General features: G+C 31.8%; 1 protein-coding gene across 2 annotated transcripts in view; it reads left to right on the top strand.

The window, feature by feature from the left end:
- Positions 1 to 24,110, top strand: part of hspa12b (heat shock protein 12B) — a 43,497-nt gene extending 19,387 nt beyond the window's left edge. For both annotated transcript variants that reach the window (XM_051648677.1, XM_051648686.1), the window contains 5 exons: positions 16,717 to 16,803; positions 18,194 to 18,298; positions 20,989 to 21,247; positions 21,324 to 21,427; positions 21,511 to 24,110. In XM_051648677.1, the coding sequence (XP_051504637.1) occupies positions 16,717 to 16,803; positions 18,194 to 18,298; positions 20,989 to 21,247; positions 21,324 to 21,427; positions 21,511 to 22,178 (1,223 nt within the window). In that variant the 3' untranslated portion in view covers positions 22,179 to 24,110. The remainder of the gene's footprint in view (positions 1 to 16,716; positions 16,804 to 18,193; positions 18,299 to 20,988; positions 21,248 to 21,323; positions 21,428 to 21,510) is intronic.
- The last annotated feature ends 29 nt before the right edge of the window (positions 24,111 to 24,139 follow it).

Here is a 24,139-nt window from a genome sequence, read left to right as displayed (position 1 = left end):
TTTTCCTTTCTTTCTTTCTTTCTTTCATGTTTATTTGCTTTCTTTCTTTCTTTCTTTCTTTCTTTCTTTCTTTCTTTCTTTCTTTCTTTCATGTTCATTTGTTTTTTTCACACTTTCTTCTTTCTTTCTTTCTTTCTTTCTTTCTTTCTTTCTTTCTTTCATGTTTATTTGCTTTTTCCCTTTCTTTCTTTCTTTCTTGTTCATTTGCTTTTTCACACTCTTCTTTCTTTCTTTCTTTCATGTTTATTTGCTTTTTTCCCTTTCTTTCTTTCTTTCTTTCTTTCTTTCTTTCTTTCTTTCTTTCTTTCTTTCATGTTTATTTGCTTTTTTCCCTTTCTTTCTTTCTTTCTTTCTTTCTTTCATGTTTATTTGCTTTTTCCCTTTCTTTCTTTCTTGTTCATTTGCTTTTTCACACTCTTCTTTCTTTCTTTCTTTCATGTTTATTTGCTTTTTTCCCTTTCTTTCTTTCTTTCTTTCATGTTTATTTGCTTTTTTCCCTTTTTTCTTTCTTTCTTACTTTCTTTCTTTCTTTCTTTCATGTTTATTTGCTTTTTCCCTTTCTTTCTTTCTTGTTCATTTGCTTTTTTCCCTTTCTTTCTTTCTTTCTTTCTTTCTTTCTTTCTTTCTTTCATGTTCATTTGCTTTTTTCCCTTTCTTTTTTCTTTCTTCCTTTCTTGTTCATTTGTTTTTTCCTTCTTTCTTTCTTTCTTTCTTGTTCATTTGCTTTTTCCCTTTCTTTCTTTCTTTCTTTCATGTTCATTTGCTTTTTCCCTTTCTTTCTTTCTTTCTTGTTCATTTGCTTTTTTCACACTCTTTCTTTCTTTCTTTCTTTCTTTCGTTCATTTGCTTTTTTCCTTTCTTTCTTTCTTTCTTGTTCATTTGCTTTTTCCCTTTCTTTTTCTTTCTTTCTTTCTTGTTCATTTGCTTTTTTCACACTCTTTCTTTCTTTCTTTCTTGTTCATTTGCTTTTTTCACACTCTTCTTTCTTTCTTTCATGTTCATTTGCTTTTTTCCATACTTCTTTCTTTCTTTCTTTCTTTCTTTCTTGTTCATTTGCTTTTTCCCTTTCTTCTTTCTTTCTTTCTTTCTTGTTCATTTGCTTTTTTCACACTCTTTCTTTCTTTCTTTCTTTCTTTCTTGTTCATTTGCTTTTTTCACACTCTTTCTTTCTTTCATGTTCATTTGCTTTTTTCATACTTTCTTTTTTCTTTCTTTCTTTCTTGTTCATTTGCTTTTTCCCTTTCTATCTTTCTTTCTTTCTTTCTTTCTTGTTCATTTGCTCTTTTCCCATTCTTTCTGTCTTTCATGTTAATTTATTTTCCTTCATGTTCATGTTCATTTTCTTTTTCTTTCTTTCTTTCTTTCATGTTCATTTGCTTTTTTCACACTCTTTCTTTCTTTCTTTCATGTTCATTTGTTTTTTTCACACTCTTTTTCTTTTCTTTCTTTCTTTCTTTCTTTCTTTCTTTCATGTTTATTTGCTTTTTCCCTTTCTTTCTTTCTTTCTTTCATGTTTATTTGCTTTTTCCCTTTCTTTCTTTCTTTCTTTCTTTCTTTCTTTCTTGTTCATTTGCTTTTTTCCCTTTCTTTCTTTCTTTCTTTCTTTCTTTCTTTCTTTCATGTTTATTTGCTTTTTTCCCTTTCTTTCTTTCTTGTTCATTTGCTTTTTCACACTCTTCTTTCTTTCTTTCATGTTTATTTGCTTTTTTCCCTTTCTTTCTTTCTTTCTTTCATGTTTATTTGCTTTTTCCCTTTCTTTCTTTCTTTCTTTCTTTCTTTCTTTCATGTTCATTTGTTTTTTTCACACTCTTTTTCTTCTTTCTTTCTTTCTTTCTTTCTTTCTTTCTTTCTTTCTTTCATGTTTATTTGCTTTTTCCCTTTCTTTCTTTCTTTCTTGTTCATTTGCTTTTTCACACTCTCTTTCTTTCTTTCATGTTTATTTGCTTTTTTCCCTTTCTTTCTTTCTTTCTTTCTTTCATGTTTATTTGCTTTTTTCCCTTTCTTTCTTTCTTTCTTTCTTTCTTTCATGTTTATTTGCTTTTTCCCTTTCTTTCTTTCTTGTTCATTTGCTTTTTTCCCTTTCTTTCTTTCTTTCTTTCTTTCATGTTTATTTGCTTTTTTCCCTTTCTTTCTTTCTTTCTTTCATGTTTATTTGCTTTTTTCCCTTTCTTTCTTTCTTTCTTTCATGTTTATTTGCTTTTTTCCCTTTTTTCTTTCTTTCTTTCTTTCTTTCTTTCTTTCTTTCATGTTTATTTGCTTTTTCCCTTTCTTTCTTTCTTGTTCATTTGCTTTTTTCACTTTCTTTCTTTCTTTCTTTCTTTCTTTCTTTCTTTCTTTCTTTCTTTCTTTCATGTTCATTTGCTTTTTTCCCTTTCTTTTTTCTTTCTTCCTTTCTTGTTCATTTGTTTTTTCCTTCTTTCTTTCTTTCTTTCTTGTTCATTTGCTTTTTCCCTTTCTTTCTTTCTTTCTTTCTTGTTCATTTGCTTTTTTCACACTCTTTCTTTCTTTCTTTCTTTCTTTCATGTTCATTTGCTTTTTTCACACTCTTTCTTTCTTTCTTTCATGTTCATTTGTTTTTTTCACACTCTTTTTCTTCTTTCTTTCTTTCTTTCTTTCTTTCTTGTTCATTTGCTTTTTCCCTTTCTTTCTTTCTTTCTTTCTTGTTCATTTGCTTTTTTCACACTCTTTCTTTCTTTCTTTCTTTCTTTCTTTCATGTTCATTTGCTTTTTTCCTTTCTTTCTTTCTTTCTTGTTCATTTGCTTTTTCCCTTTCTTTTTCTTTCTTTCTTTCTTGTTCATTTGCTTTTTTCACACTCTTTCTTTCTTTCTTTCTTTCTTGTTCATTTGCTTTTTTCACACTCTTTCTTTCTTTCTTTCTTTCTTGTTCATTTGCTTTTTTCCCTTTCTATCTTTCTTTCTTTCTTTCTTTCTTTCTTGTTCATTTGCTTTTTCCCTTTCTTTCTTTCTTTCTTTCTTGTTCATTTGCTTTTTTCACACTCTTTCTTTCTTTCTTTCTTTCTTTCTTGTTCATTTGCTTTTTCCCTTTCTATCTTTCTTTCTTTCTTTCTTTCTTTCTTTCTTTCTTGTTCATTTGCTCTTTTCCCATTCTTTCTTTCTTTCTTTCTTTCATGTTCATTTGTTTTTTTCACACTCTTTTTCTTCTTTCTTTCTTTCTTTCTTTCTTTCTTTCTTTCATGTTTATTTGCTTTTTCCCTTTCTTTCTTTCTTGTTCATTTGCTTTTTCCCTTTCTTTCTTTCTTTCTTTCTTTCTTGTTCATTTGCTTTTTTCCCTTTCTTTCTTTCTTTCTTTCTTTCTTTCTTTCTTTCTTTCATGTTCATTTGTTTTTTTCACACTCTTTTTCTTCTTTCTTTCTTTCTTTCTTTCTTTCTTTCATGTTTATTTGCTTTTTTCCCTTTCTTTCTTTCTTGTTCATTTGCTTTTTCACACTCTTCTTTTTTCTTTCATGTTTATTTGCTTTTTTCCCTTTCTTTCTTTCTTTCTTTCATGTTTATTTGCTTTTTCCCTTTCTTTCTTTCTTTCTTTCATGTTCATTTGTTTTTTTCACACTCTTTTTCTTCTTTCTTTCTTTCTTTCTTTCTTTCTTTCTTTCTTTCATGTTTATTTGCTTTTTCCCTTTCTTTCTTTCTTTCTTGTTCATTTGCTTTTTCACACTCTTCTTTCTTTCTTTCTTTCATGTTCATTTGTTTTTTTCACACTCTTTTTCTTCTTTCTTTCTTTCTTTCTTTCTTTCATGTTTATTTGCTTTTTTCCCTTTCTTTCTTTCTTGTTCATTTGCTTTTTCACACTCTCTTTCTTTCATGTTTATTTGCTTTTTTCCCTTTCTTTCTTTCTTTCTTTCATGTTTATTTGCTTTTTCCCTTTCTTTCTTTCTTTCTTTCTTTCTTTCTTTCTTTCTTTCTTTCATGTTCATTTGTTTTTTTCACACTCTTTTTCTTCTTTCTTTCTTTCTTTCTTTCTTTCTTTCTTTCTTTCTTTCATGTTTATTTGCTTTTTCCCTTTCTTTCTTTCTTTCTTGTTCATTTGCTTTTTCACACTCTTCTTTCTTTCTTTCTTTCTTTCATGTTTATTTGCTTTTTCCCTTTCTTTCTTTCTTTCTTTCTTTCTTTCATGTTTATTTGCTTTTTTCCCTTTCTTTCTTTCTTTCTTTCTTACTTTCTTTCTTTCTTTCTTGTTCATTTGCTTTTTCACACTCTTCTTTCTTTCTTTCTTTCATGTTTATTTGCTTTTTTCCCTTTCTTTCTTTCTTTCTTTCATGTTTATTTGCTTTTTTCCCTTTTTTCTTTCTTTCTTTCTTTCTTTCTTTCTTTCTTTCTTTCATATTCATTTGCTTTTTTCCCTTTCTTTTTTCTTTCTTCCTTTCTTGTTCATTTGTTTTTTCCTTCTTTCTTTCTTTCTTTCTTGTTCATTTGCTTTTTCCCTTTCTTTCTTTCTTTCTTTCTTGTTCATTTGCTTTTTTCACACTCTTTCTTTCTTTCTTTCTTTCTTTCATGTTCATTTGCTTTTTTCCTTTCTTTCTTTCTTTCTTGTTCATTTGCTTTTTCCCTTTCTTTTTCTTTCTTTCTTTCTTGTTCATTTGCTTTTTTCACACTCTTTCTTTCTTTCTTTCTTTCTTGTTCATTTGCTTTTTTCACACTCTTTCTTTCTTTCTTTCTTTCTTGTTCATTTGCTTTTTTCCCTTTCTATCTTTCTTTCTTTCTTTCTTTCTTTCTTTCGTTCTTTCTTGTTCATTTGCTTTTTTCCCTTTCTTTCTTTCTTGTTCATTTGCTCTTTTCCCATTCTTTCTTTCTTTCTTTCTTTCTTTCATGTTCATTTGTTTTTTTCACACTCTTTTTCTTCTTTCTTTCTTTCTTTCTTTCATGTTTATTTGCTTTTTCCCTTTCTTTCTTTCTTGTTCATTTGCTCTTTTCCCATTCTTTATTTCTTTCTTTCTTTCTTTCATGTTCATTTGCTTTTTTCACACTCTTTCTTTCTTTCTTTCATGTTCATTTGTTTTTTTCACACTCTTTTTCTTCTTTCTTTCTTTCTTTCTTTCTTTCTTGTTCATTTGCTTTTTCCCTTTCTTTCTTTCTTTCTTTCTTGTTCATTTGCTTTTTTCACACTCTTTCTTTCTTTCTTTCTTTCTTTCATGTTCATTTGCTTTTTTCCTTTCTTTCTTTCTTTCTTGTTCATTTGCTTTTTCCCTTTCTTTTTCTTTCTTTCTTTCTTGTTCATTTGCTTTTTTCACACTCTTTCTTTCTTTCTTTCTTTCTTGTTCATTTGCTTTTTTCACACTCTTTCTTTCTTTCTTTCTTTCTTGTTCATTTGCTTTTTTCCCTTTCTATCTTTCTTTCTTTCTTTCTTTCTTTCGTTCTTTCTTGTTCATTTGCTTTTTTCCCTTTCTTTCTTTCTTTCTTGTTCATTTGCTCTTTTCCCATTCTTTCTTTCTTTCTTTCTTTCTTTCTTTCTTGTTCATTTGCTTTTTCACACTCTTCTTTCTTTCTTTCATGTTTATTTGCTTTTTCCCTTTCTTTCTTTCTTTCTTTCTTTCTTGTTCATTTGCTTTTTTCCCTTTCTTTCTTTCTTTCTTTCTTTCTTTCTTTCTTTCTTTCTTTCTTTCATGTTCATTTGTTTTTTTCACACTCTTTTTCTTCTTTCTTTCTTTCTTTCTTTCTTTCTTTCTTTCATGTTTATTTGCTTTTTTCCCTTTCTTTCTTTCTTGTTCATTTGCTTTTTTCACACTCTTTCTTTCTTTCTTTCTTTCTTGTTCATTTGCTTTTTTCACACTCTTTCTTTCTTTCTTTCTTTCTTGTTCATTTGCTTTTTTCCCTTTCTATCTTTCTTTCTTTCTTTCTTTCTTTCGTTCTTTCTTGTTCATTTGCTTTTTTCCCTTTCTTTCTTTCTTTCTTGTTCATTTGCTCTTTTCCCATTCTTTCTTTCTTTCTTTCTTGTTCATTTGCTTTTTCACACTCTTCTTTCTTTCTTTCATGTTTATTTGCTTTTTTCCCTTTCTTTCTTTCTTTCTTTCATGTTTATTTGCTTTTTCCCTTTCTTTCTTTCTTTCTTTCTTTCTTGTTCATTTGCTTTTTTCCTTTCTTTCTTTCTTTCTTTCTTTCTTTCTTTCTTTCTTTCTTTCTTTCTTTCTTTCATGTTCATTTGTTTTTTTCACACTCTTTTTCTTCTTTCTTTCTTTCTTTCTTTCTTTCTTTCATGTTTATTTGCTTTTTTCCCTTTCTTTCTTTCTTGTTCATTTGCTTTTTCACACTCTTCTTTTTTCTTTCATGTTTATTTGCTTTTTTCCCTTTCTTTCTTTCTTTCTTTCATGTTTATTTGCTTTTTCCCTTTCTTTCTTTCTTTCTTTCATGTTCATTTGTTTTTTTCACACTCTTTTTCTTCTTTCTTTCTTTCTTTCTTTCTTTCTTTCTTGTTCATTTGCTCTTTTCCCATTCTTTCTTTCTTTCTTTCTTTCTTTCTTTCATGTTCATTTGCTTTTTTCACACTCTTTCTTTCTTTCTTTCATGTTCATTTGTTTTTTTCACACTCTTTTTCTTTTCTTTCTTTCTTTCTTTCTTTCTTTCTTTCATGTTTATTTGCTTTTTCCCTTTCTTTCTTTCTTTCTTTCATGTTTATTTGCTTTTTCCCTTTCTTTCTTTCTTTCTTTCTTTCTTTCTTTCTTGTTCATTTGCTTTTTTCCCTTTCTTTCTTTCTTTCTTTCTTTCTTTCTTTCTTTCATGTTTATTTGCTTTTTTCACTTTCTTTCTTTCTTGTTCATTTGCTTTTTCACACTCTTCTTTCTTTCTTTCATGTTTATTTGCTTTTTTCCCTTTCTTTCTTTCTTTCTTTCATGTTTATTTGCTTTTTCCCTTTCTTTCTTTCTTTCTTTCTTTCTTTCTTTCATGTTCATTTGTTTTTTTCACACTCTTTTTCTTCTTTCTTTCTTTCTTTCTTTCTTTCTTTCTTTCTTTCTTTCTTTCTTTCTTTCATGTTTATTTGCTTTTTCCCTTTCTTTCTTTCTTTCTTGTTCATTTGCTTTTTCACACTCTCTTTCTTTCTTTCATGTTTATTTGCTTTTTTCCCTTTCTTTCTTTCTTTCTTTCTTTCATGTTTATTTGCTTTTTTCCCTTTCTTTCTTTCTTTCTTTCTTTCTTTCATGTTTATTTGCTTTTTCCCTTTCTTTCTTTCTTGTTCATTTGCTTTTTCCCTTTCTTTCTTTCTTTCTTTCTTTCATGTTTATTTGCTTTTTTCCCTTTCTTTCTTTCTTTCTTTCATGTTTATTTGCTTTTTTCCCTTTCTTTCTTTCTTTCTTTCATGTTTATTTGCTTTTTTCCCTTTTTTCTTTCTTTCTTTCTTTCTTTCTTTCTTTCTTTCATGTTTATTTGCTTTTTCCCTTTCTTTCTTTCTTGTTCATTTGCTTTTTTCACTTTCTTTCTTTCTTTCTTTCTTTCTTTCTTTCTTTCTTTCTTTCTTTCATGTTCATTTGCTTTTTTCCCTTTCTTTTTTCTTTCTTCCTTTCTTGTTCATTTGTTTTTTCCTTCTTTCTTTCTTTCTTTCTTGTTCATTTGCTTTTTCCCTTTCTTTCTTTCTTTCTTTCTTGTTCATTTGCTTTTTTCACACTCTTTCTTTCTTTCTTTCTTTCTTTCATGTTCATTTGCTTTTTTCACACTCTTTCTTTCTTTCTTTCATGTTCATTTGTTTTTTTCACACTCTTTTTCTTCTTTCTTTCTTTCTTTCTTTCTTTCTTGTTCATTTGCTTTTTCCCTTTCTTTCTTTCTTTCTTTCTTGTTCATTTGCTTTTTTCACACTCTTTCTTTCTTTCTTTCTTTCTTTCATGTTCATTTGCTTTTTTCCTTTCTTTCTTTCTTTCTTGTTCATTTGCTTTTTCCCTTTCTTTTTCTTTCTTTCTTTCTTGTTCATTTGCTTTTTTCACACTCTTTCTTTCTTTCTTTCTTTCTTGTTCATTTGCTTTTTTCACACTCTTTCTTTCTTTCTTTCTTTCTTGTTCATTTGCTTTTTTCCCTTTCTATCTTTCTTTCTTTCTTTCTTTCTTTCTTGTTCATTTGCTTTTTCCCTTTCTTTCTTTCTTTCTTTCTTGTTCATTTGCTTTTTTCACACTCTTTCTTTCTTTCTTTCTTTCTTTCTTGTTCATTTGCTTTTTCCCTTTCTATCTTTCTTTCTTTCTTTCTTTCTTTCTTTCTTGTTCATTTGCTCTTTTCCCATTCTTTCTTTCTTTCTTTCTTTCATGTTCATTTGTTTTTTTCACACTCTTTTTCTTCTTTCTTTCTTTCTTTCTTTCTTTCTTTCTTTCATGTTTATTTGCTTTTTCCCTTTCTTTCTTTCTTGTTCATTTGCTTTTTCCCTTTCTTTCTTTCTTGTTCATTTGCTTTTTTCCCTTTCTTTCTTTCTTTCTTTCTTTCTTTCTTTCTTTCTTTCATGTTCATTTGCTTTTTTCACACTCTTCTTTCTTTCTTTCATGTTTATTTGCTTTTTTCCCTTTCTTTCTTTCTTTCTTTCTTTCTTTCATGTTCATTTGCTTTTTTCACACTCTTTCTTTCTTTCTTTCATGTTCATTTGTTTTTTTCACACTCTTTTTCTTCTTTCTTTCTTTCTTTCTTTCTTTCTTTCATGTTTATTTGCTTTTTCCCTTTCTTTCTTTCTTGTTCATTTGCTTTTTCACACTCTTCTTTCTTTCTTTCATGTTTATTTGCTTTTTCCCTTTCTTTCTTTCTTTCTTTCTTTCTTGTTCATTTGCTTTTTTCCCTTTCTTTCTTTCTTTCTTTCTTTCATGTTCATTTGTTTTTTTCACACTCTTTTTCTTCTTTCTTTCTTTCTTTCTTTCTTTCTTTCTTTCATGTTTATTTGCTTTTTTCCCTTTCTTTCTTTCTTGTTCATTTGCTTTTTCACACTCTCTTTCTTTCATGTTTATTTGCTTTTTTCCCTTTCTTTCTTTCTTTCTTTCATGTTTATTTGCTTTTTCCCTTTCTTTCTTTCTTTCTTTCTTTCTTTCTTTCTTTCTTTCTTTCATGTTCATTTGTTTTTTTCACACTCTTTTTCTTCTTTCTTTCTTTCTTTCTTTCTTTCTTTCTTTCTTTCATGTTTATTTGCTTTTTCCCTTTCTTTCTTTCTTTCTTGTTCATTTGCTTTTTCACACTCTTCTTTCTTTCTTTCTTTCTTTCATGTTTATTTGCTTTTTTCCCTTTCTTTCTTTCTTTCTTTCTTTCTTTCATGTTTATTTGCTTTTTTCCCTTTCTTTCTTTCTTTCTTTCTTACTTTCTTTCTTTCTTTCTTGTTCATTTGCTTTTTCACACTCTTCTTTCTTTCTTTCTTTCATGTTTATTTGCTTTTTTCCCTTTCTTTCTTTCTTTCTTTCATGTTTATTTGCTTTTTTCCCTTTTTTCTTTCTTTCTTTCTTTCTTTCTTTCTTTCTTTCTTTCATATTCATTTGCTTTTTTCCCTTTCTTTTTTCTTTCTTCCTTTCTTGTTCATTTGTTTTTTCCTTCTTTCTTTCTTTCTTTCTTGTTCATTTGCTTTTTCCCTTTCTTTCTTTCTTTCTTTCTTGTTCATTTGCTTTTTTCACACTCTTTCTTTCTTTCTTTCTTTCTTTCATGTTCATTTGCTTTTTTCCTTTCTTTCTTTCTTTCTTGTTCATTTGCTTTTTCCCTTTCTTTTTCTTTCTTTCTTTCTTGTTCATTTGCTTTTTTCACACTCTTTCTTTCTTTCTTTCTTTCTTGTTCATTTGCTTTTTTCACACTCTTTCTTTCTTTCTTTCTTTCTTGTTCATTTGCTTTTTTCCCTTTCTATCTTTCTTTCTTTCTTTCTTTCTTTCTTTCGTTCTTTCTTGTTCATTTGCTTTTTTCCCTTTCTTTCTTTCTTGTTCATTTGCTCTTTTCCCATTCTTTCTTTCTTTCTTTCTTTCTTTCATGTTCATTTGTTTTTTCACACTCTTTTTCTTCTTTCTTTCTTTCTTTCTTTCATGTTTATTTGCTTTTTCCCTTTCTTTCTTTCTTGTTCATTTGCTCTTTTCCCATTCTTTATTTCTTTCTTTCTTTCTTTCATGTTCATTTGCTTTTTTCACACTCTTTCTTTCTTTCTTTCATGTTCATTTGTTTTTTTCACACTCTTTTTTCTTCTTTCTTTCTTTCTTTCTTTCTTTCTTGTTCATTTGCTTTTTCCCTTTCTTTCTTTCTTTCTTTCTTGTTCATTTGCTTTTTTCACACTCTTTCTTTCTTTCTTTCTTTCTTTCATGTTCATTTGCTTTTTTCCTTTCTTTCTTTCTTTCTTGTTCATTTGCTTTTTCCCTTTCTTTTTCTTTCTTTCTTTCTTGTTCATTTGCTTTTTCACACTCTTTCTTTCTTTCTTTCTTTCTTGTTCATTTGCTTTTTTCACACTCTTTCTTTCTTTCTTTCTTTCTTGTTCATTTGCTTTTTTCCCTTTCTATCTTTCTTTCTTTCTTTCTTTCTTTCGTTCTTTCTTGTTCATTTGCTTTTTTCCCTTTCTTTCTTTCTTTCTTGTTCATTTGCTCTTTTCCCATTCTTTCTTTCTTTCTTTCTTTCTTTCTTGTTCATTTGCTTTTTCACACTCTTCTTTCTTTCTTTCATGTTTATTTGCTTTTTCCCTTTCTTTCTTTCTTTCTTTCTTTCTTGTTCATTTGCTTTTTTCCCTTTCTTTCTTTCTTTCTTTCTTTCTTTCTTTCTTTCTTTCTTTCATGTTCATTTGTTTTTTTCACACTCTTTTTCTTCTTTCTTTCTTTCTTTCTTTCTTTCTTTCATGTTTATTTGCTTTTTTCCCTTTCTTTCTTTCTTGTTCATTTGCTTTTTTCACACTCTTTCTTTCTTTCTTTCTTTCTTGTTCATTTGCTTTTTTCACACTCTTTCTTTCTTTCTTTCTTTCTTGTTCATTTGCTTTTTTCCCTTTCTATCTTTCTTTCTTTCTTTCTTTCTTTCGTTCTTTCTTGTTCATTTGCTTTTTTCCCTTTCTTTCTTTCTTTCTTGTTCATTTGCTCTTTTCCCATTCTTTCTTTCTTTCTTTCTTGTTCATTTGCTTTTTCACACTCTTCTTTCTTTCTTTCATGTTTATTTGCTTTTTTCCCTTTCTTTCTTTCTTTCTTTCATGTTTATTTGCTTTTTCCCTTTCTTTCTTTCTTTCTTTCTTTCTTGTTCATTTGCTTTTTTCCCTTTCTTTCTTTCTTTCTTTCTTTCTTTCTTTCTTTCATGTTCATTTGTTTTTTTCACACTCTTTTTCTTCTTTCTTTCTTTCTTTCTTTCTTTCTTTCTTTCATGTTTATTTGCTTTTTTCCCTTTCTTTCTTTCTTGTTCATTTGCTTTTTCACACTCTTCTTTTTTCTTTCATGTTTATTTGCTTTTTTCCCTTTCTTTCTTTCTTTCTTTCATGTTTATTTGCTTTTTCCCTTTCTTTCTTTCTTTCTTTCATGTTCATTTGTTTTTTTCACACTCTTTTTCTTCTTTCTTTCTTTCTTTCTTTCTTTCTTTCTTTCTTTCTTTCTTTCATGTTTATTTGCTTTTTCCCTTTCTTTCTTTCTTTCTTGTTCATTTGCTTTTTCACACTCTTCTTTCTTTCTTTCTTTCATGTTCATTTGTTTTTTTCACACTCTTTTTCTTCTTTCTTTCTTTCTTTCTTTCTTTCTTTCTTTCATGTTTATTTGCTTTTTTCCCTTTCTTTCTTTCTTGTTCATTTGCTTTTTCACACTCTCTTTCTTTCATGTTTATTTGCTTTTTTCCCTTTCTTTCTTTCTTTCTTTCATGTTTATTTGCTTTTTCCCTTTCTTTCTTTCTTTCTTTCTTTCTTTCTTTCTTTCTTTCTTTCTTTCTTTCATGTTCATTTGTTTTTTTCACACTCTTTTTCTTCTTTCTTTCTTTCTTTCTTTCTTTCTTTCTTTCTTTCTTTCTTTCTTTCATGTTTATTTGCTTTTTCCCTTTCTTTCTTTCTTTCTTGTTCATTTGCTTTTTCACACTCTTCTTTCTTTCTTTCTTTCTTTCATGTTTATTTGCTTTTTTCCCTTTCTTTCTTTCTTTCTTTCTTTCTTTCATGTTTATTTGCTTTTTTCCCTTTCTTTCTTTCTTTCTTTCTTACTTTCTTTCTTTCTTTCTTGTTCATTTGCTTTTTCACACTCTTCTTTCTTTCTTTCTTTCATGTTTATTTGCTTTTTTCCCTTTCTTTCTTTCTTTCTTTCATGTTTATTTGCTTTTTTCCCTTTTTTCTTTCTTTCTTTCTTTCTTTCTTTCTTTCTTTCTTTCATATTCATTTGCTTTTTCCCTTTCTTTTTTCTTTCTTCCTTTCTTGTTCATTTGTTTTTTCCTTCTTTCTTTCTTTCTTTCTTGTTCATTTGCTTTTTTCCCTTTCTTTCTTTCTTTCTTTCTTGTTCATTTGCTTTTTCACTCTTTCTTTCTTTCTTTCTTTCTTTCTTTCATGTTCATTTGCTTTCTTTCCTTTCTTTCTTTCTTTCATGTTTATTTGCTTTTTCCCTTTCTTTTTCTTTCTTTCTTTCATGTTCATTTGCTTTTTCCCTCTTTCTTTCTTTCTTTCTTTCATGTTCATTTGCTTTTTTCCTCTTTTTTCTTTCTTTCATGTTAATTTGCTTTTTTCCTTTCTATGTTTCTATTTTCTTTCTTTCATTTTCTTTCATTTCTTTCTTTCTTTCTTTCATGTTCATTTGCTTTTTCACACTCTTTCTTTCTTTCTCTTTCTTTGTTCATTTGCTTTTTTCTTCCTTTCTATCTTTCTTTCTTTCTTTTCTTTCGTTCTTTCTTGTTCATTTGCTCTTTTCCCATTCTTTCTTTCTTTCTTTCTTTCTTTCTTTCTTTCTCTTTCTTTCTTTCTTTCATGTTCATTTGCTTTTTTCCCTTTCTATCTATCTTTCTTTCTTTCTTTCATGTTCATTTGCTTTTTTCACACTCTTTCTTTCTTTCTTTCTTTCTTGTTCATTTGCTTTTTTCCCTTTCTATCTTTCTTTCTTTCTTTCTTTCTTTCTTTCGTTCTTTCTTGTTCATTTGCTTTTTTCCTCTTTCTTTCTTTCTTTCTTGTTCATTTGCTCTTTTCCCCATTCTTTCTTTCTTTCATGTTCATTTGCTTTTTTCACACTCTTTCTTTCTTTCTTTCTTTCATGTTCATTTGTTTTTTTCACACTCTTCTTTCTTTCTTTCTTTCTTTCTTTCTTTCTTTCATGTTTATTTGCTTTTTCCCTTTCTTTCTTTCTTTCTTGTTCATTTGCTTTTTCACACTCTTTCTTTCTTTCTTTCATGTTTATTTGCTTTTTTCCCTTTCTTTCTTTCTTTCTTTCATGTTTATTTGCTTTTTCCCTTTCTTTCTTTCTTTCTTTCTTGTTCATTTTTTTCCCTTTCTTTCTTTCTTTCTTTCTTTCTTTCATGTTCATTTGTTTTTTTCACACTCTTTTTCTTCTTTCTTTCTTTCTTTCTTTCTTTCATGTTTATTTGCTTTTTTCCCTTTCTTTCTTTCTTGTTCATTTGCTTTTTCACACTCTTCTTTCTTTCTTTCATGTTTATTTGCTTTTTTCCCTTTCTTTCTTTCTTTCATGTTTATTTGCTTTCTTTCTTTCTTTCTTTCTTTCTTTCTTTCTTTCTTTCTTTCTTTCTTTCATGTTCATTTGTTTTTTTCACACTCTTTTTCTTCTTTCTTTCTTTCTTTCTTTCTTTCTTTCATGTTTATTTGCTTTTTCCCTTTCTTTCTTTCTTTCTTGTTCATTTGCTTTTTCACACTCTTCTTTCTTTCTTTCTTTCATGTTTATTTGCTTTTTTCCCTTTCTTTCTTTCTTTCTTTCTTTCTTTCTTTCTTTCTTTCTTTCTTTCTTTCATGTTTATTTGCTTTTTTCCCTTTCTTTCTTTCTTTCTTTCTTTCTTTCATGTTTATTTGCTTTTTCCCTTTCTTTCTTTCTTGTTCATTTGCTTTTTCACACTCTTCTTTCTTTCTTTCTTTCATGTTTATTTGCTTTTTTCCCCTTTCTTTCTTTCTTTCTTTCATGTTTATTTGCTTTTTTCCCTTTTTCTTTCTTTCTTACTTTCTTTCTTTCTTTCTTTCATGTTTATTTGCTTTTTCCCTTTCTTTCTTTCTTGTTCATTTGCTTTTTTCCCTTTCTTTCTTTCTTTCTTTCTTTCTTTCTTTCTTTCTTTCATGTTCATTTGCTTTTTTTCCCTTTCTTTCTTTCTTTCTTCCTTTCTTGTTCATTTGCTTTTTTCCTTTCTTTCTTTCTTTCTTTCTTTCTTGTTCATTTGCTTTTTCCCTTTCTTTCTTTCTTTCTTTCATGTTCATTTGCTTTTTCCCTTTCTTTCTTTCTTTCTTGTTCATTTGCTTTTTTCACACTCTTTCTTTCTTTCTTTCTTTCTTTCATGTTCATTTGCTTTTTTCCTTTCTTTCTTTCTTTCTTGTTCATTTGCTTTTTCCCTTTCTTTTTCTTTCTTTCTTTCTTGTTCATTTGCTTTTTTCACACTCTTTCTTTCTTTCTTTCTTTCTTGTTCATTTGCTTTTTTCACACTCTTTCTTTCTTTCATGTTCATTTGCTTTTTTCATACTCTTTCTTTTTTCTTTCTTTCTTTCTTGTTCATTTGCTTTTCCCTTTCTTTTTCTTTCTTTCTTTCTTGTTCATTTGCTTTTTTCACACTCTTTCTTTCTTTCTTTCTTTCTTTCTTGTTCATTTGCTTTTTTCACACTCTTTCTTTCTTTCATGTTCATTTGCTTTTTTCATACTTTCTTTTTTCTTTCTTTCTTTCTTGTTCATTTGCTTTTTTCCCTTTCTATCTTTCTTTCTTTCTTTCTTTCTTGTTCATTTGCTCTTTTCCCATTCTTTCTGTCTTTCATGTTAATTTATTTTCCTTCATGTTCATGTTCATTTTCTTTTTCTTTCTTTCTTTCTTTCTTTCATTTGCTTTTGCTGTCTTTAGATTTGTTCTCTTGCTTTTTCTTTTTCTTTCTCTTTTTAGTTCGATCTTTCTCTTTTATATTTGTTTATTTGTTTTTTGTTTGTTTGTGTTTTGTTTGTTTGTTTGTTTTTACCTTTCGTTCTAAAGTCTGTTTGCCCGGACAAATTCATTTAACTTTATGGAAACAAATTGCCCTAAAAAAAGCAAATTTTTCTCAATACAATTTTTTTTTTTTATTGACTCAACTTAACTTAGTTGTGTTATCTTTCTGCTTTGACACAGGTTACATTGATATATAAATACCAATTTTTTCAACTTAAGAAGTCTTGTTGAGACAATTAACAAAACCGTTTGATTTAAGTAATGTGGACTTGACCTGTTTAGTTCAAATAACTAAATATAATTAACCAATTAATTAATTAAACTTGTTTCTAGCACTGTTGTACTTTATCTGTAAGTCTGCAAACAGCAAAAAATAAGCCTATAACACTAACCATAAAAATGTATTCATGCAGCAATGCATGCTGGGAGCAGGCAAATCAGCAACATTGTTCAGTTTTAAATAGTTTGTTCTGACAACTTTGTAAAGCTAGTTGGGGTAACATCAAGGGTGATATTGTTGGTATAACATGTGTTTTTAGAGTCAAAGTAAGTTACATTTCTTAGTATTGAAGATCTTACGATAAATGATGTAAAGTTACCTGGCACCGAATGTAGTTGATTTAGCTTATGTTTTTGAGTTGAGGTGGCAAATACGCTTGTTAATTTAAACAATGTTGATGTTGACTTTAAAATGTTAAGTAGTGTCAACTAAAAAAGAAAGCACTTTCATATAATATAAAACATCTTGTTCATGTCATTTCCATTGGCACCAGACTAAAACAAGCTTAGATAAACTGATTGAACCAAAAGAATTCCAGCAGAATGAGCGAAATCCTGAAAATCATCCACCTCACTTAAAACACTTAAGTAATGGAGGTAAAATATTAGGATTTATGTTTATTGCACTCAATTTATTTGGGTTAAAACAACATCAGGGATAACAGTGTGTGTGAGATATCAGCACACAAAACACGTTTGACAATTGGACAATGTTTGCAGGCACACAGGTTCATGTACACACAGAAACAGAGCGCAACACACACATCAAATCCTATTGTCTATCCTCTCATCTATATTAAGATCATGGACACATTATTCATTACTGTCTATTCATCAAGTCACATGGGACTGAAAGTAATTAAAGTTCAAATCAGTTTGTTTTGACTTCTTTCCTGTTCTTTATGTATTCGCTCTCTGTTTCTCATAGTGTAATGGCTTCCAGACTGTCCCTAAAGCGCAGTATAAGTTTCTCCTTTGTGTTTGGTGCAAGCTGTGGAAATTTACAGCAGCATATTTGTTCATACAGACTGTAACTGAAAGGACTGTTTCATGTTTAATTCAGTCCATAAAAAGTGTTCTTTAGGAAATATGACACCCAGTATAGCCTTAGTAACTGCAGAAATAAAGCAGAGATCATTCTTAGTCTAACAGGTCATCATTGACTAAAATCCACCCTCTATAAAACTACAGCCATGTAACAAGCTTGTTTTATTATAGGTTTAAGTGCAAGACCTACAATAAAGCATGCCTGCATCCAGAAGATCATGTTTTACAAACACAGGCTTTAAGTTCATTAAATCAGGGTATGTTTAGCAGACTGCTTTGTTATTGTTCAAGGTATCTGCAATCAATCCCTCCCCCTCTCCTTCTGATGTGATAGGGTTTTGATTAATGCAACCCATGTGGTAATGATTTTCAGATTAAAGGGATTCAATGTGTATGTTTCAGCCCGCGAGCAGCTCCGCAGAGCCAGGCATAGCAGAACCTTTCTGGTAGAGAGTGGTACTGGAGAATTGTGGTCCGAGATGCAGACAGGTAAGAGATGGAAACACGTTTACTTGGCTATGTTTACTCATTTTTACACTTGAGGATATCCCCAAAGGTATGTTTTGTTAACGTTAGCTAACTTCTGGAGACAATTTTGTATCCAATGGATAGCTAAGTAAACCCACACAAACACAGTATATTGGAGACATTCAGCCATCTTGTTTCCTGTAGGCCAAATGCAGAGCAGTGGCATTGTAAAAATGACAAATGTTTTAATTGACACATTTTAAAAGACAAATGTGATTCTAAATGTGATATTAATACAGTAACCACAAACAGACAAACAAATAATTTAACAAGATTTCACACAAACATGTAACAGCAAAAAATCTCATTTCAGTCATCACCATCATGCCCAAATCACTCACACACACTCGTTCTCACCAACTCATTTGCAATGTGTAATATACTTGTAGTATTTATTGTCTAAGTAAGGTGAAACCTTCAAAGCACACAATCCTAACTTAAAGAAACATGATTTCCTGCTGCCTCTCTCTCTTATTCCTTATGTGCATATCATTGTTTACAGTATATGACTCTAATTGCTGTGCTTGCATGATGTGCAAGAGACCCTCATTATGGAACAATCGCTGGTATATTATTACTGGCTGCATAAGCTGATCTGAGCGCATGGTTTCAGCATGTGTGCGTGCAGTGCTCTCTGTGTGACTGGCATGATGACAAGGTGCTGGGTCAAAATAATCAGATCTTTTGCTCCAGATGTTTCCTGTAGAGAGAGAGAGAAAGAAAAAAGCGATATAAAGAAAGGGATTGAGAGGGAGAGAGTTTATTGGGATCTAACAAACAATTAAAGTCTCTCACAGTCCTTAAAGAGATAGTTTGCCCAAAATTGAAAATTCTGTCATCATTTACTCAACCTCATATTGTTCCAAACCTGAATGACTTTCATTCAAGAATGTTAATCTCAGTCACTTTCATTGCATCTTTTTTCATACAATAAAAGTGAATGGTGACTGAGATTAACATTCTGCCTAACATTTGCTTTTGTGTTCTACAGAGGACAGAAAGTCAACACCCATGTGCAAACACATATACACACAAAAAGAGGATGACCTTTCCCCTTAAACTGAGTTATTACACCACTGTAAACAAACAAGAAATACTTTCCTCTATTCGGTCGTTTAGTAAGTCAGCAGGCAGTTGGCAGGAGTCAAGCTAAGCCACTCTTATCTCAAAATGTATTGTAAATGTCTGAGGGCTGTTTGGTAAAAGACTCAATCTTCCTGACCGCGACAAATCAGAGAGAGAGAGAGACGGGAGAGTTATGTAAACAAGTTCCGTCGTTTTAAAAATCTGGTAACAATTACTGAGCAATTAAGAAGAGGTCAAGATTAAACAACTTAGTGTGTTCTCAAAGGTGATCGGTACATCGTGGCAGACTGTGGTGGTGGGACGGTGGATCTGACTGTGCATCAGATTGAGCAGCCGCAGGGCACTCTGAAGGAGCTTTACAAAGCCTCAGGTGAGTTGAGAACCAAAGCTGCTGTAACTCACCTTCATCACACTTACAACCTGAATGACCTTTGGCCTCACAGATCTTCTTTAGGAATGGAGTCAAATGAAAGCGCATGATTGAAGTGAACAATCATGATTTACTAGTTTCGCTTCCATTTAATGGTGACCAGAGCCATAACCACCACAGATATTGAGGGAGGCACATCCCCCACAATATTCCAAATAGTGCTCGATTAACATGAGTTTTTCAATTACCCATTTATAACTTTTACTTTTGGTCCTCCTAATCTTGAAAATTGGGTTACATCCTTGGTGGTGACCATGATTTTTCCAAGTAGTACAGGTGCATCTCAATAAATTAGAATGTCGTGGAAAAGTTCATTTATTTCAGTAATTCAACTCAAATTGTGAAACTTGTGTATTAAATAAATTCAATGCACACAGACTGAAGTAGTTTAAGTCTTTGGTTCTTTTAATTGAGATGATTTTGGCTCACATTTAACAAAAGCCCACCAATTCACTATCTCAAAAAATTAGAATATGGTGACATGCCAGTCAGCTAATCAACTCAAAACACCTGCAAAGGTTTCCTGAGCCTTCAAAATGGTCTCTCAGTTTGGTTCACTAGGCTACACAATCATGGGGAAGACTGCTGATCTGACAGTTGTCCAGAAGACAATCGTTGACACCCTTCAGAAGGAGGGTAAGCCACAAACATTCATTGCCAAAGAAGCTGGCTGTTCACAGAGTGCTGTATCCAAGCATGTTAACAGAAAGTTGAGTGGAAGGAAAAAGTGTGGAAGAAAAAGATGCACAACTAACCGAGAGAACCGCAGCCTTATGAGGATTGTCAAGCAAAATCGATTCAAGAATTTGGGTGAACTTCACAAGGAATGGACTGAGGCTGGGGTCAAGGCATCAAGAGCCACCACACACAGACGTGTCAAGGAATTTGGCTACAGTTGTCATATTCCTCTTGTTAAGCCACTCCTGAACCACAGACAACATCAGAGGCGTCTTACCTGGGCTAAGGAGAAGAAGAACTGGACTGTTGCCAGTGGTCCAAAGTCCTCTTTTCAGATGAGAGCAAGTTTTGTATTTCATTTGGAAACCAAGGTCCTAGAGTCTGGAGGAAGGGTGGAGAAGCTCATAGCCCAAGTTGCTTGAAGTCCAGTGTTAAGTTTCCACAGTCTGTGATGATTTGGGGTGCAATGACACCTGCTGGTGTTGGTCCATTGTGTTTTTTGAAAACCAAAGTCACTGCACCCGTTTACCAAGACATTTTGGAGCACTTCATGCTTCCTTCTGCTGACCAGCTTTTTAAAGATGCTGATTTCATTTTCCAGCAGGATTTGGCACCTGCCCACACTGCCAAAAGCACCAAAAGTTGGTTAAATGACCATGGTGTTGGTGTGCTTGACTGGCCAGCAAACTCACCAGACCTGAACCCCATAGAGAATCTATGGGGTATTGTCAAGAGGAAAATGAGAAACAAGAGACCAAAAAATGCAGATGAGCTGAAGGCCACTGTCAAAGAAACCTGGGCTTCCATACCACCTCAGCAGTGCCACAAACTGATCACCTCCATGCCACGCCAAATTGAGGCAGTAATTAAAGCAAAAGGAGCCCCTACCAAGTATTGAGTACATATGCAGTAAATGAACATACTTTCCAGAAGGCCAACAATTCACTAAAAATGTTTTTTTATTGGTCTTATGATGTATTCTAATTTTTTGAGATAGTGAATTGGTGGGCTTTTGTTAAATGTGAGCCAAAATCATCACAATTAAAAGAACCAAAGACTTAAACTACTTCAGTCTGTGTGCATTGAATTTATTTAATACACGAGTTTCACAATTTGAGTTGAGTTACTGAAATAAATGAACTTTTCCACGACATTCTAATTTATTGAGATGCACCTGTATGTGTTCTTGATCTTTTGTTGGTCCTGGATCAACCACTTACATTTTAGGTGGAGTAGTAAATGTTGTTCTTAAAAAAGGAGAAACCAATTACATAAAGTTAATCTTAAAAATAAAGGTGCCATGAAGGACCAAAAAGGCAATACCATAGAAGAACCATTTTTGGTTCCCAAGAGACCCTTTTAGTGAAAGGTTCTTAAAATATGCTTTATAAGTTTTCACCTTGCATCCACACTAGAATGCCGTTTTCCTCCACCAAAACAGAGACTTTTGATTTCAGTTTCAAACGCAAACAGATTAGTGTGGACGTGGCCTTAAAGAACCTTACTGCAAAAAAAAAAAAACTTCTAAAGAATGATTCGTTCACGAACCGAACATCACTAATTTACAGTAAACTCACTTTTCACCTGTTTGAAATATGGTTCTTCTAGAAACCATACATCCCAACAGAAATATTTCTGAACCTTTATTTTTAGGGATGCAGAGTTGGGGTTCGAACAACATTCTTATGAACCTATCATTTCTCTCTGATTTTAGGGGTAGTTAATGGTTAAGGTTGGGGTTAGGGATACAGAGTAAAGGGGCAATGTTTTTTTGACAGGAATGTTGTTCCAGGAACAACACAATATGATGTTAATTCAGGAGTATGTCCTTATTGGCAAAATCATGGTCACAGGTTTAATTTTGGAGCAGAGGCAAACTGATGTGAGAGTAGAATGGAATCGAATCTAAACATGCTTAAAGATAAGCATGCATACATGTTTATCTCTTTCAGGAGGTCCTTATGGAGCAGTTGGCGTGGATCTTGCCTTTGAGGCTATGTTGTGCCAGATCTTTGGAGCTGACTTCATTGAGACTTTTAAAGCAAAACGTCCAGCAGCTTGGGTGGATCTCACCATTGCATTTGAAGCCCGCAAGCGCACAGCAGCTCCTGGCCGGGCCAACTCCTTAAACATCTCATTGCCCTTCTCCTTCATTGACTTCTTTAAGAGACACAGAGGGCAGAGTGTGGAAGCCGCCTTGCGAAAGAGCAAGTATGACTGACTCTCCGTGGGCTTTATTTGGGTGAAATTTTGGTGTGTGTCTAACTTTGTATAATCTCTCTGTCAGTATGAACTTTATAAAATGGTCATCTCAAGGAATGCTGAGACTCTCAACAGAAGCCATGAATGAGCTATTTCAGCCCACCATCAACAATGTCATCAAACATATTGGTAAGATACATATCCTCTTTCACATAAATACAAAACCAGGGATTGTTAGTTGGCTTTCTGATGTAGATTTCTCTCACTTCCAGAGGACCTGATGAAGAAGGAAGAAGTAAAGGGTGTGCGTTTCCTCTTCTTGGTTGGTGGATTCGCAGAGTCGCCCATGCTTCAGCGAGCTGCCCAGAATGTGCTTGGGCGGAACTGCCGGATCATAATTCCACAGGACGTAGGTCTTACCATCCTGAAGGGTGCAGTCTTGTTTGGTCTTGACCCCACTGTAGTCCGTGTACGCCGTTGTCCGTTAACTTACGGTGTTGGGGTTTTGAACCGGTTTGTGGAAGGCCGACACCCTCGTGATAAGCTGCTCATCAAAGATGGACGAGAATGGTGTACCGATATCCTAGACCGTTTCGTAAGCGTTGATCAGTCGGTGGCTTTGGGTGAGGTGGTAAGACGGAGCTACACACCAGCAAGAGTGGGACAAAGGAAGATTATCATCAACATCTACTGCAGCGACACCGATGACATCACCTACATTACCGACCCTGGGGTGAGGAAGAGTGGTGCCATCACTTTAGACCTGCTTGAGTCAGGGGCAGCAGCAGCTAGTGCTGCTGATAATAGTAAAGGCTCAGCATTTGAACGCAGAGAGATTCGCACTGCCATGCAGTTTGGAGATACTGAGATCAAAGTAACAGCTGTTGATGTGGCGACTGGCCAACAGGTGCAGGCATCAATTGACTTCCTGTCCAATTGAACCTGCTGTGCTGTTTCTGGAGAAAACTCTGTGTAATGGGATATTTAATGCCAGCCAATCTCATCAATGGATGGCTTAATTGTAATAACCCAAGGACTGCATATGTAAAAACTGGAGGACTGATTCATAAACTGGAAAATTACTGTGCTAGGCAACAGCTTGCTCCATGAGAACTGTCTCTGTATTAAGTGTACTGTAGGTTGCTTTGGTTAAGAAAGAGTATAAATTACAAGTAATGAAAATCCCAACTATGACATACATTCATACATGCGCGTATTATATGTAGAAAAAAACCCTGAAGAAATATTCTGTACATTTTTGCCAAATGTCTATGTTCTGCATCTGTGGCATTCTGTCAGTTAACATAGACATTCGATTTATTTGGATTTTGTCCCTTAGTATGTATTAAACCTGATGTAACTTTTTCAGTTAACATACTTTCATTTATCCCAGCTTATTATGCAGAGACAACTACAAGTAAGCCATTCATAGGTTTATTTTCTTGAAAACTGGACACACAGTGTCTCTGTGGCACTATAAAAATTCCTGCATTTGTTTTAAACTACCCGTTTAGACCCGCCCCAACAAAATTAATAATGGTGTATGGTGTTATTTGGAGGCAGGGCTATTTGTTTGTTCGCTCAATCGGAGATGAGGGGCGTATTCCGAAAGCTGTTTTGAAAATATTGTTTATTTGCAATTCCATTCGTTGGCGATTGTCGCAGAAATTACACACTTCAGCTTTAAAGAATGGGAAATGCGCTTACCGTCAATTATAATGGAATGTTAGCAGTCAAGCAACCACAAATAATAAATGTAAAAAAATTCAAAATTTTTAAATATGCTACTTAAATATGCAAGTACACGAAAGCGTAACTTGAACACTTACTGTAAATAAGTGTTTGCACTGGTGAGATTGAACCGCATACTAATCTTGCAAAGTTATAAGTCTAATCTTTCACCTCATGTCATGATTACTTTAGGTATCTGACTGAGGATACCAGGAAGAGAAATGAAAATACCACTAAGTAAATTCGTTTTGAGCTTAATTTCTGGTTTTAAAATCTCAGGTCAGCTTGCTAATCTGCCATTTTAAGTGTATTTACTGTATGCTTTTCCCATTTGTTTATACACAGCAAGTTTTAATTACTGTCATTGGCGATTGACAGCATTCCAAACAAGCAGCAATAGACATTAGGTTGACATAACCCAGAATATTCCTTTTTAAGTTGTCAGAAACTTGGTATGTAAATTGATTTATCAAATACAGCCACTTTTAATTTTGTACGCATACTCTATTACTAAACGCAAGTCATTTAAAAACTTTTTTTTTGTTGAAATTATGGTTATGCCACCTAGTGGTAATACAGAGGTAAACATTTGAAATGCTGTTAAGAGGCAATTTTTTTTCATTTCATACAAAGGTACATGACAAGTGGTTGCATTCTACTTGTAAACATGTCTACCTGTTTTTAATCAGTTTTACTTTTTTTCCCTATGATAAATGTGTTTGAGTCTGATAGGCTTGTTTGTTGGTTTTTTTGATCCTACAGTTTATTTAAAATAGCTGGAACTTATGAAACACTACCTCTTTTTTTCTGGTCTAAACATTTGAGTCTGTCCGTAGGGTTCTTTTTAGCCTGTTATCCATTTTAGATATTGCTATTGTTAGCTTTTCACCTATCCAGGAGGTAAGAAAGCCAAAGAAATTACTTCAACGGTTTTCAAGTATATGGAATATCATTCTAACATTTGGGAAGCAAGCTAGGGGTAAATGACATGATAATCTTGGAATTATTGTAATCTTTGGAACTTTATCACAATTTTGAAGGACTTTAGTTCTAAATTTCTTACTATAGTACTTGCATACTTAGAAACTGTTTGTATATGTATACCAATCCTCATGCCTGAAAATAAAAGTTATTTTCTTTTAAAACAGTAGTTTTCCTCATCTGATGTAT

Source organism: Myxocyprinus asiaticus, chromosome 2 (genome assembly GCF_019703515.2).
Source record: "Myxocyprinus asiaticus isolate MX2 ecotype Aquarium Trade chromosome 2, UBuf_Myxa_2, whole genome shotgun sequence".
NCBI lineage: Eukaryota > Metazoa > Chordata > Actinopteri > Cypriniformes > Catostomidae > Myxocyprinus > Myxocyprinus asiaticus.
Note: the sequence above shows the minus strand (reverse complement) of the source record. Positions and strands in the feature narration are given on the sequence as shown.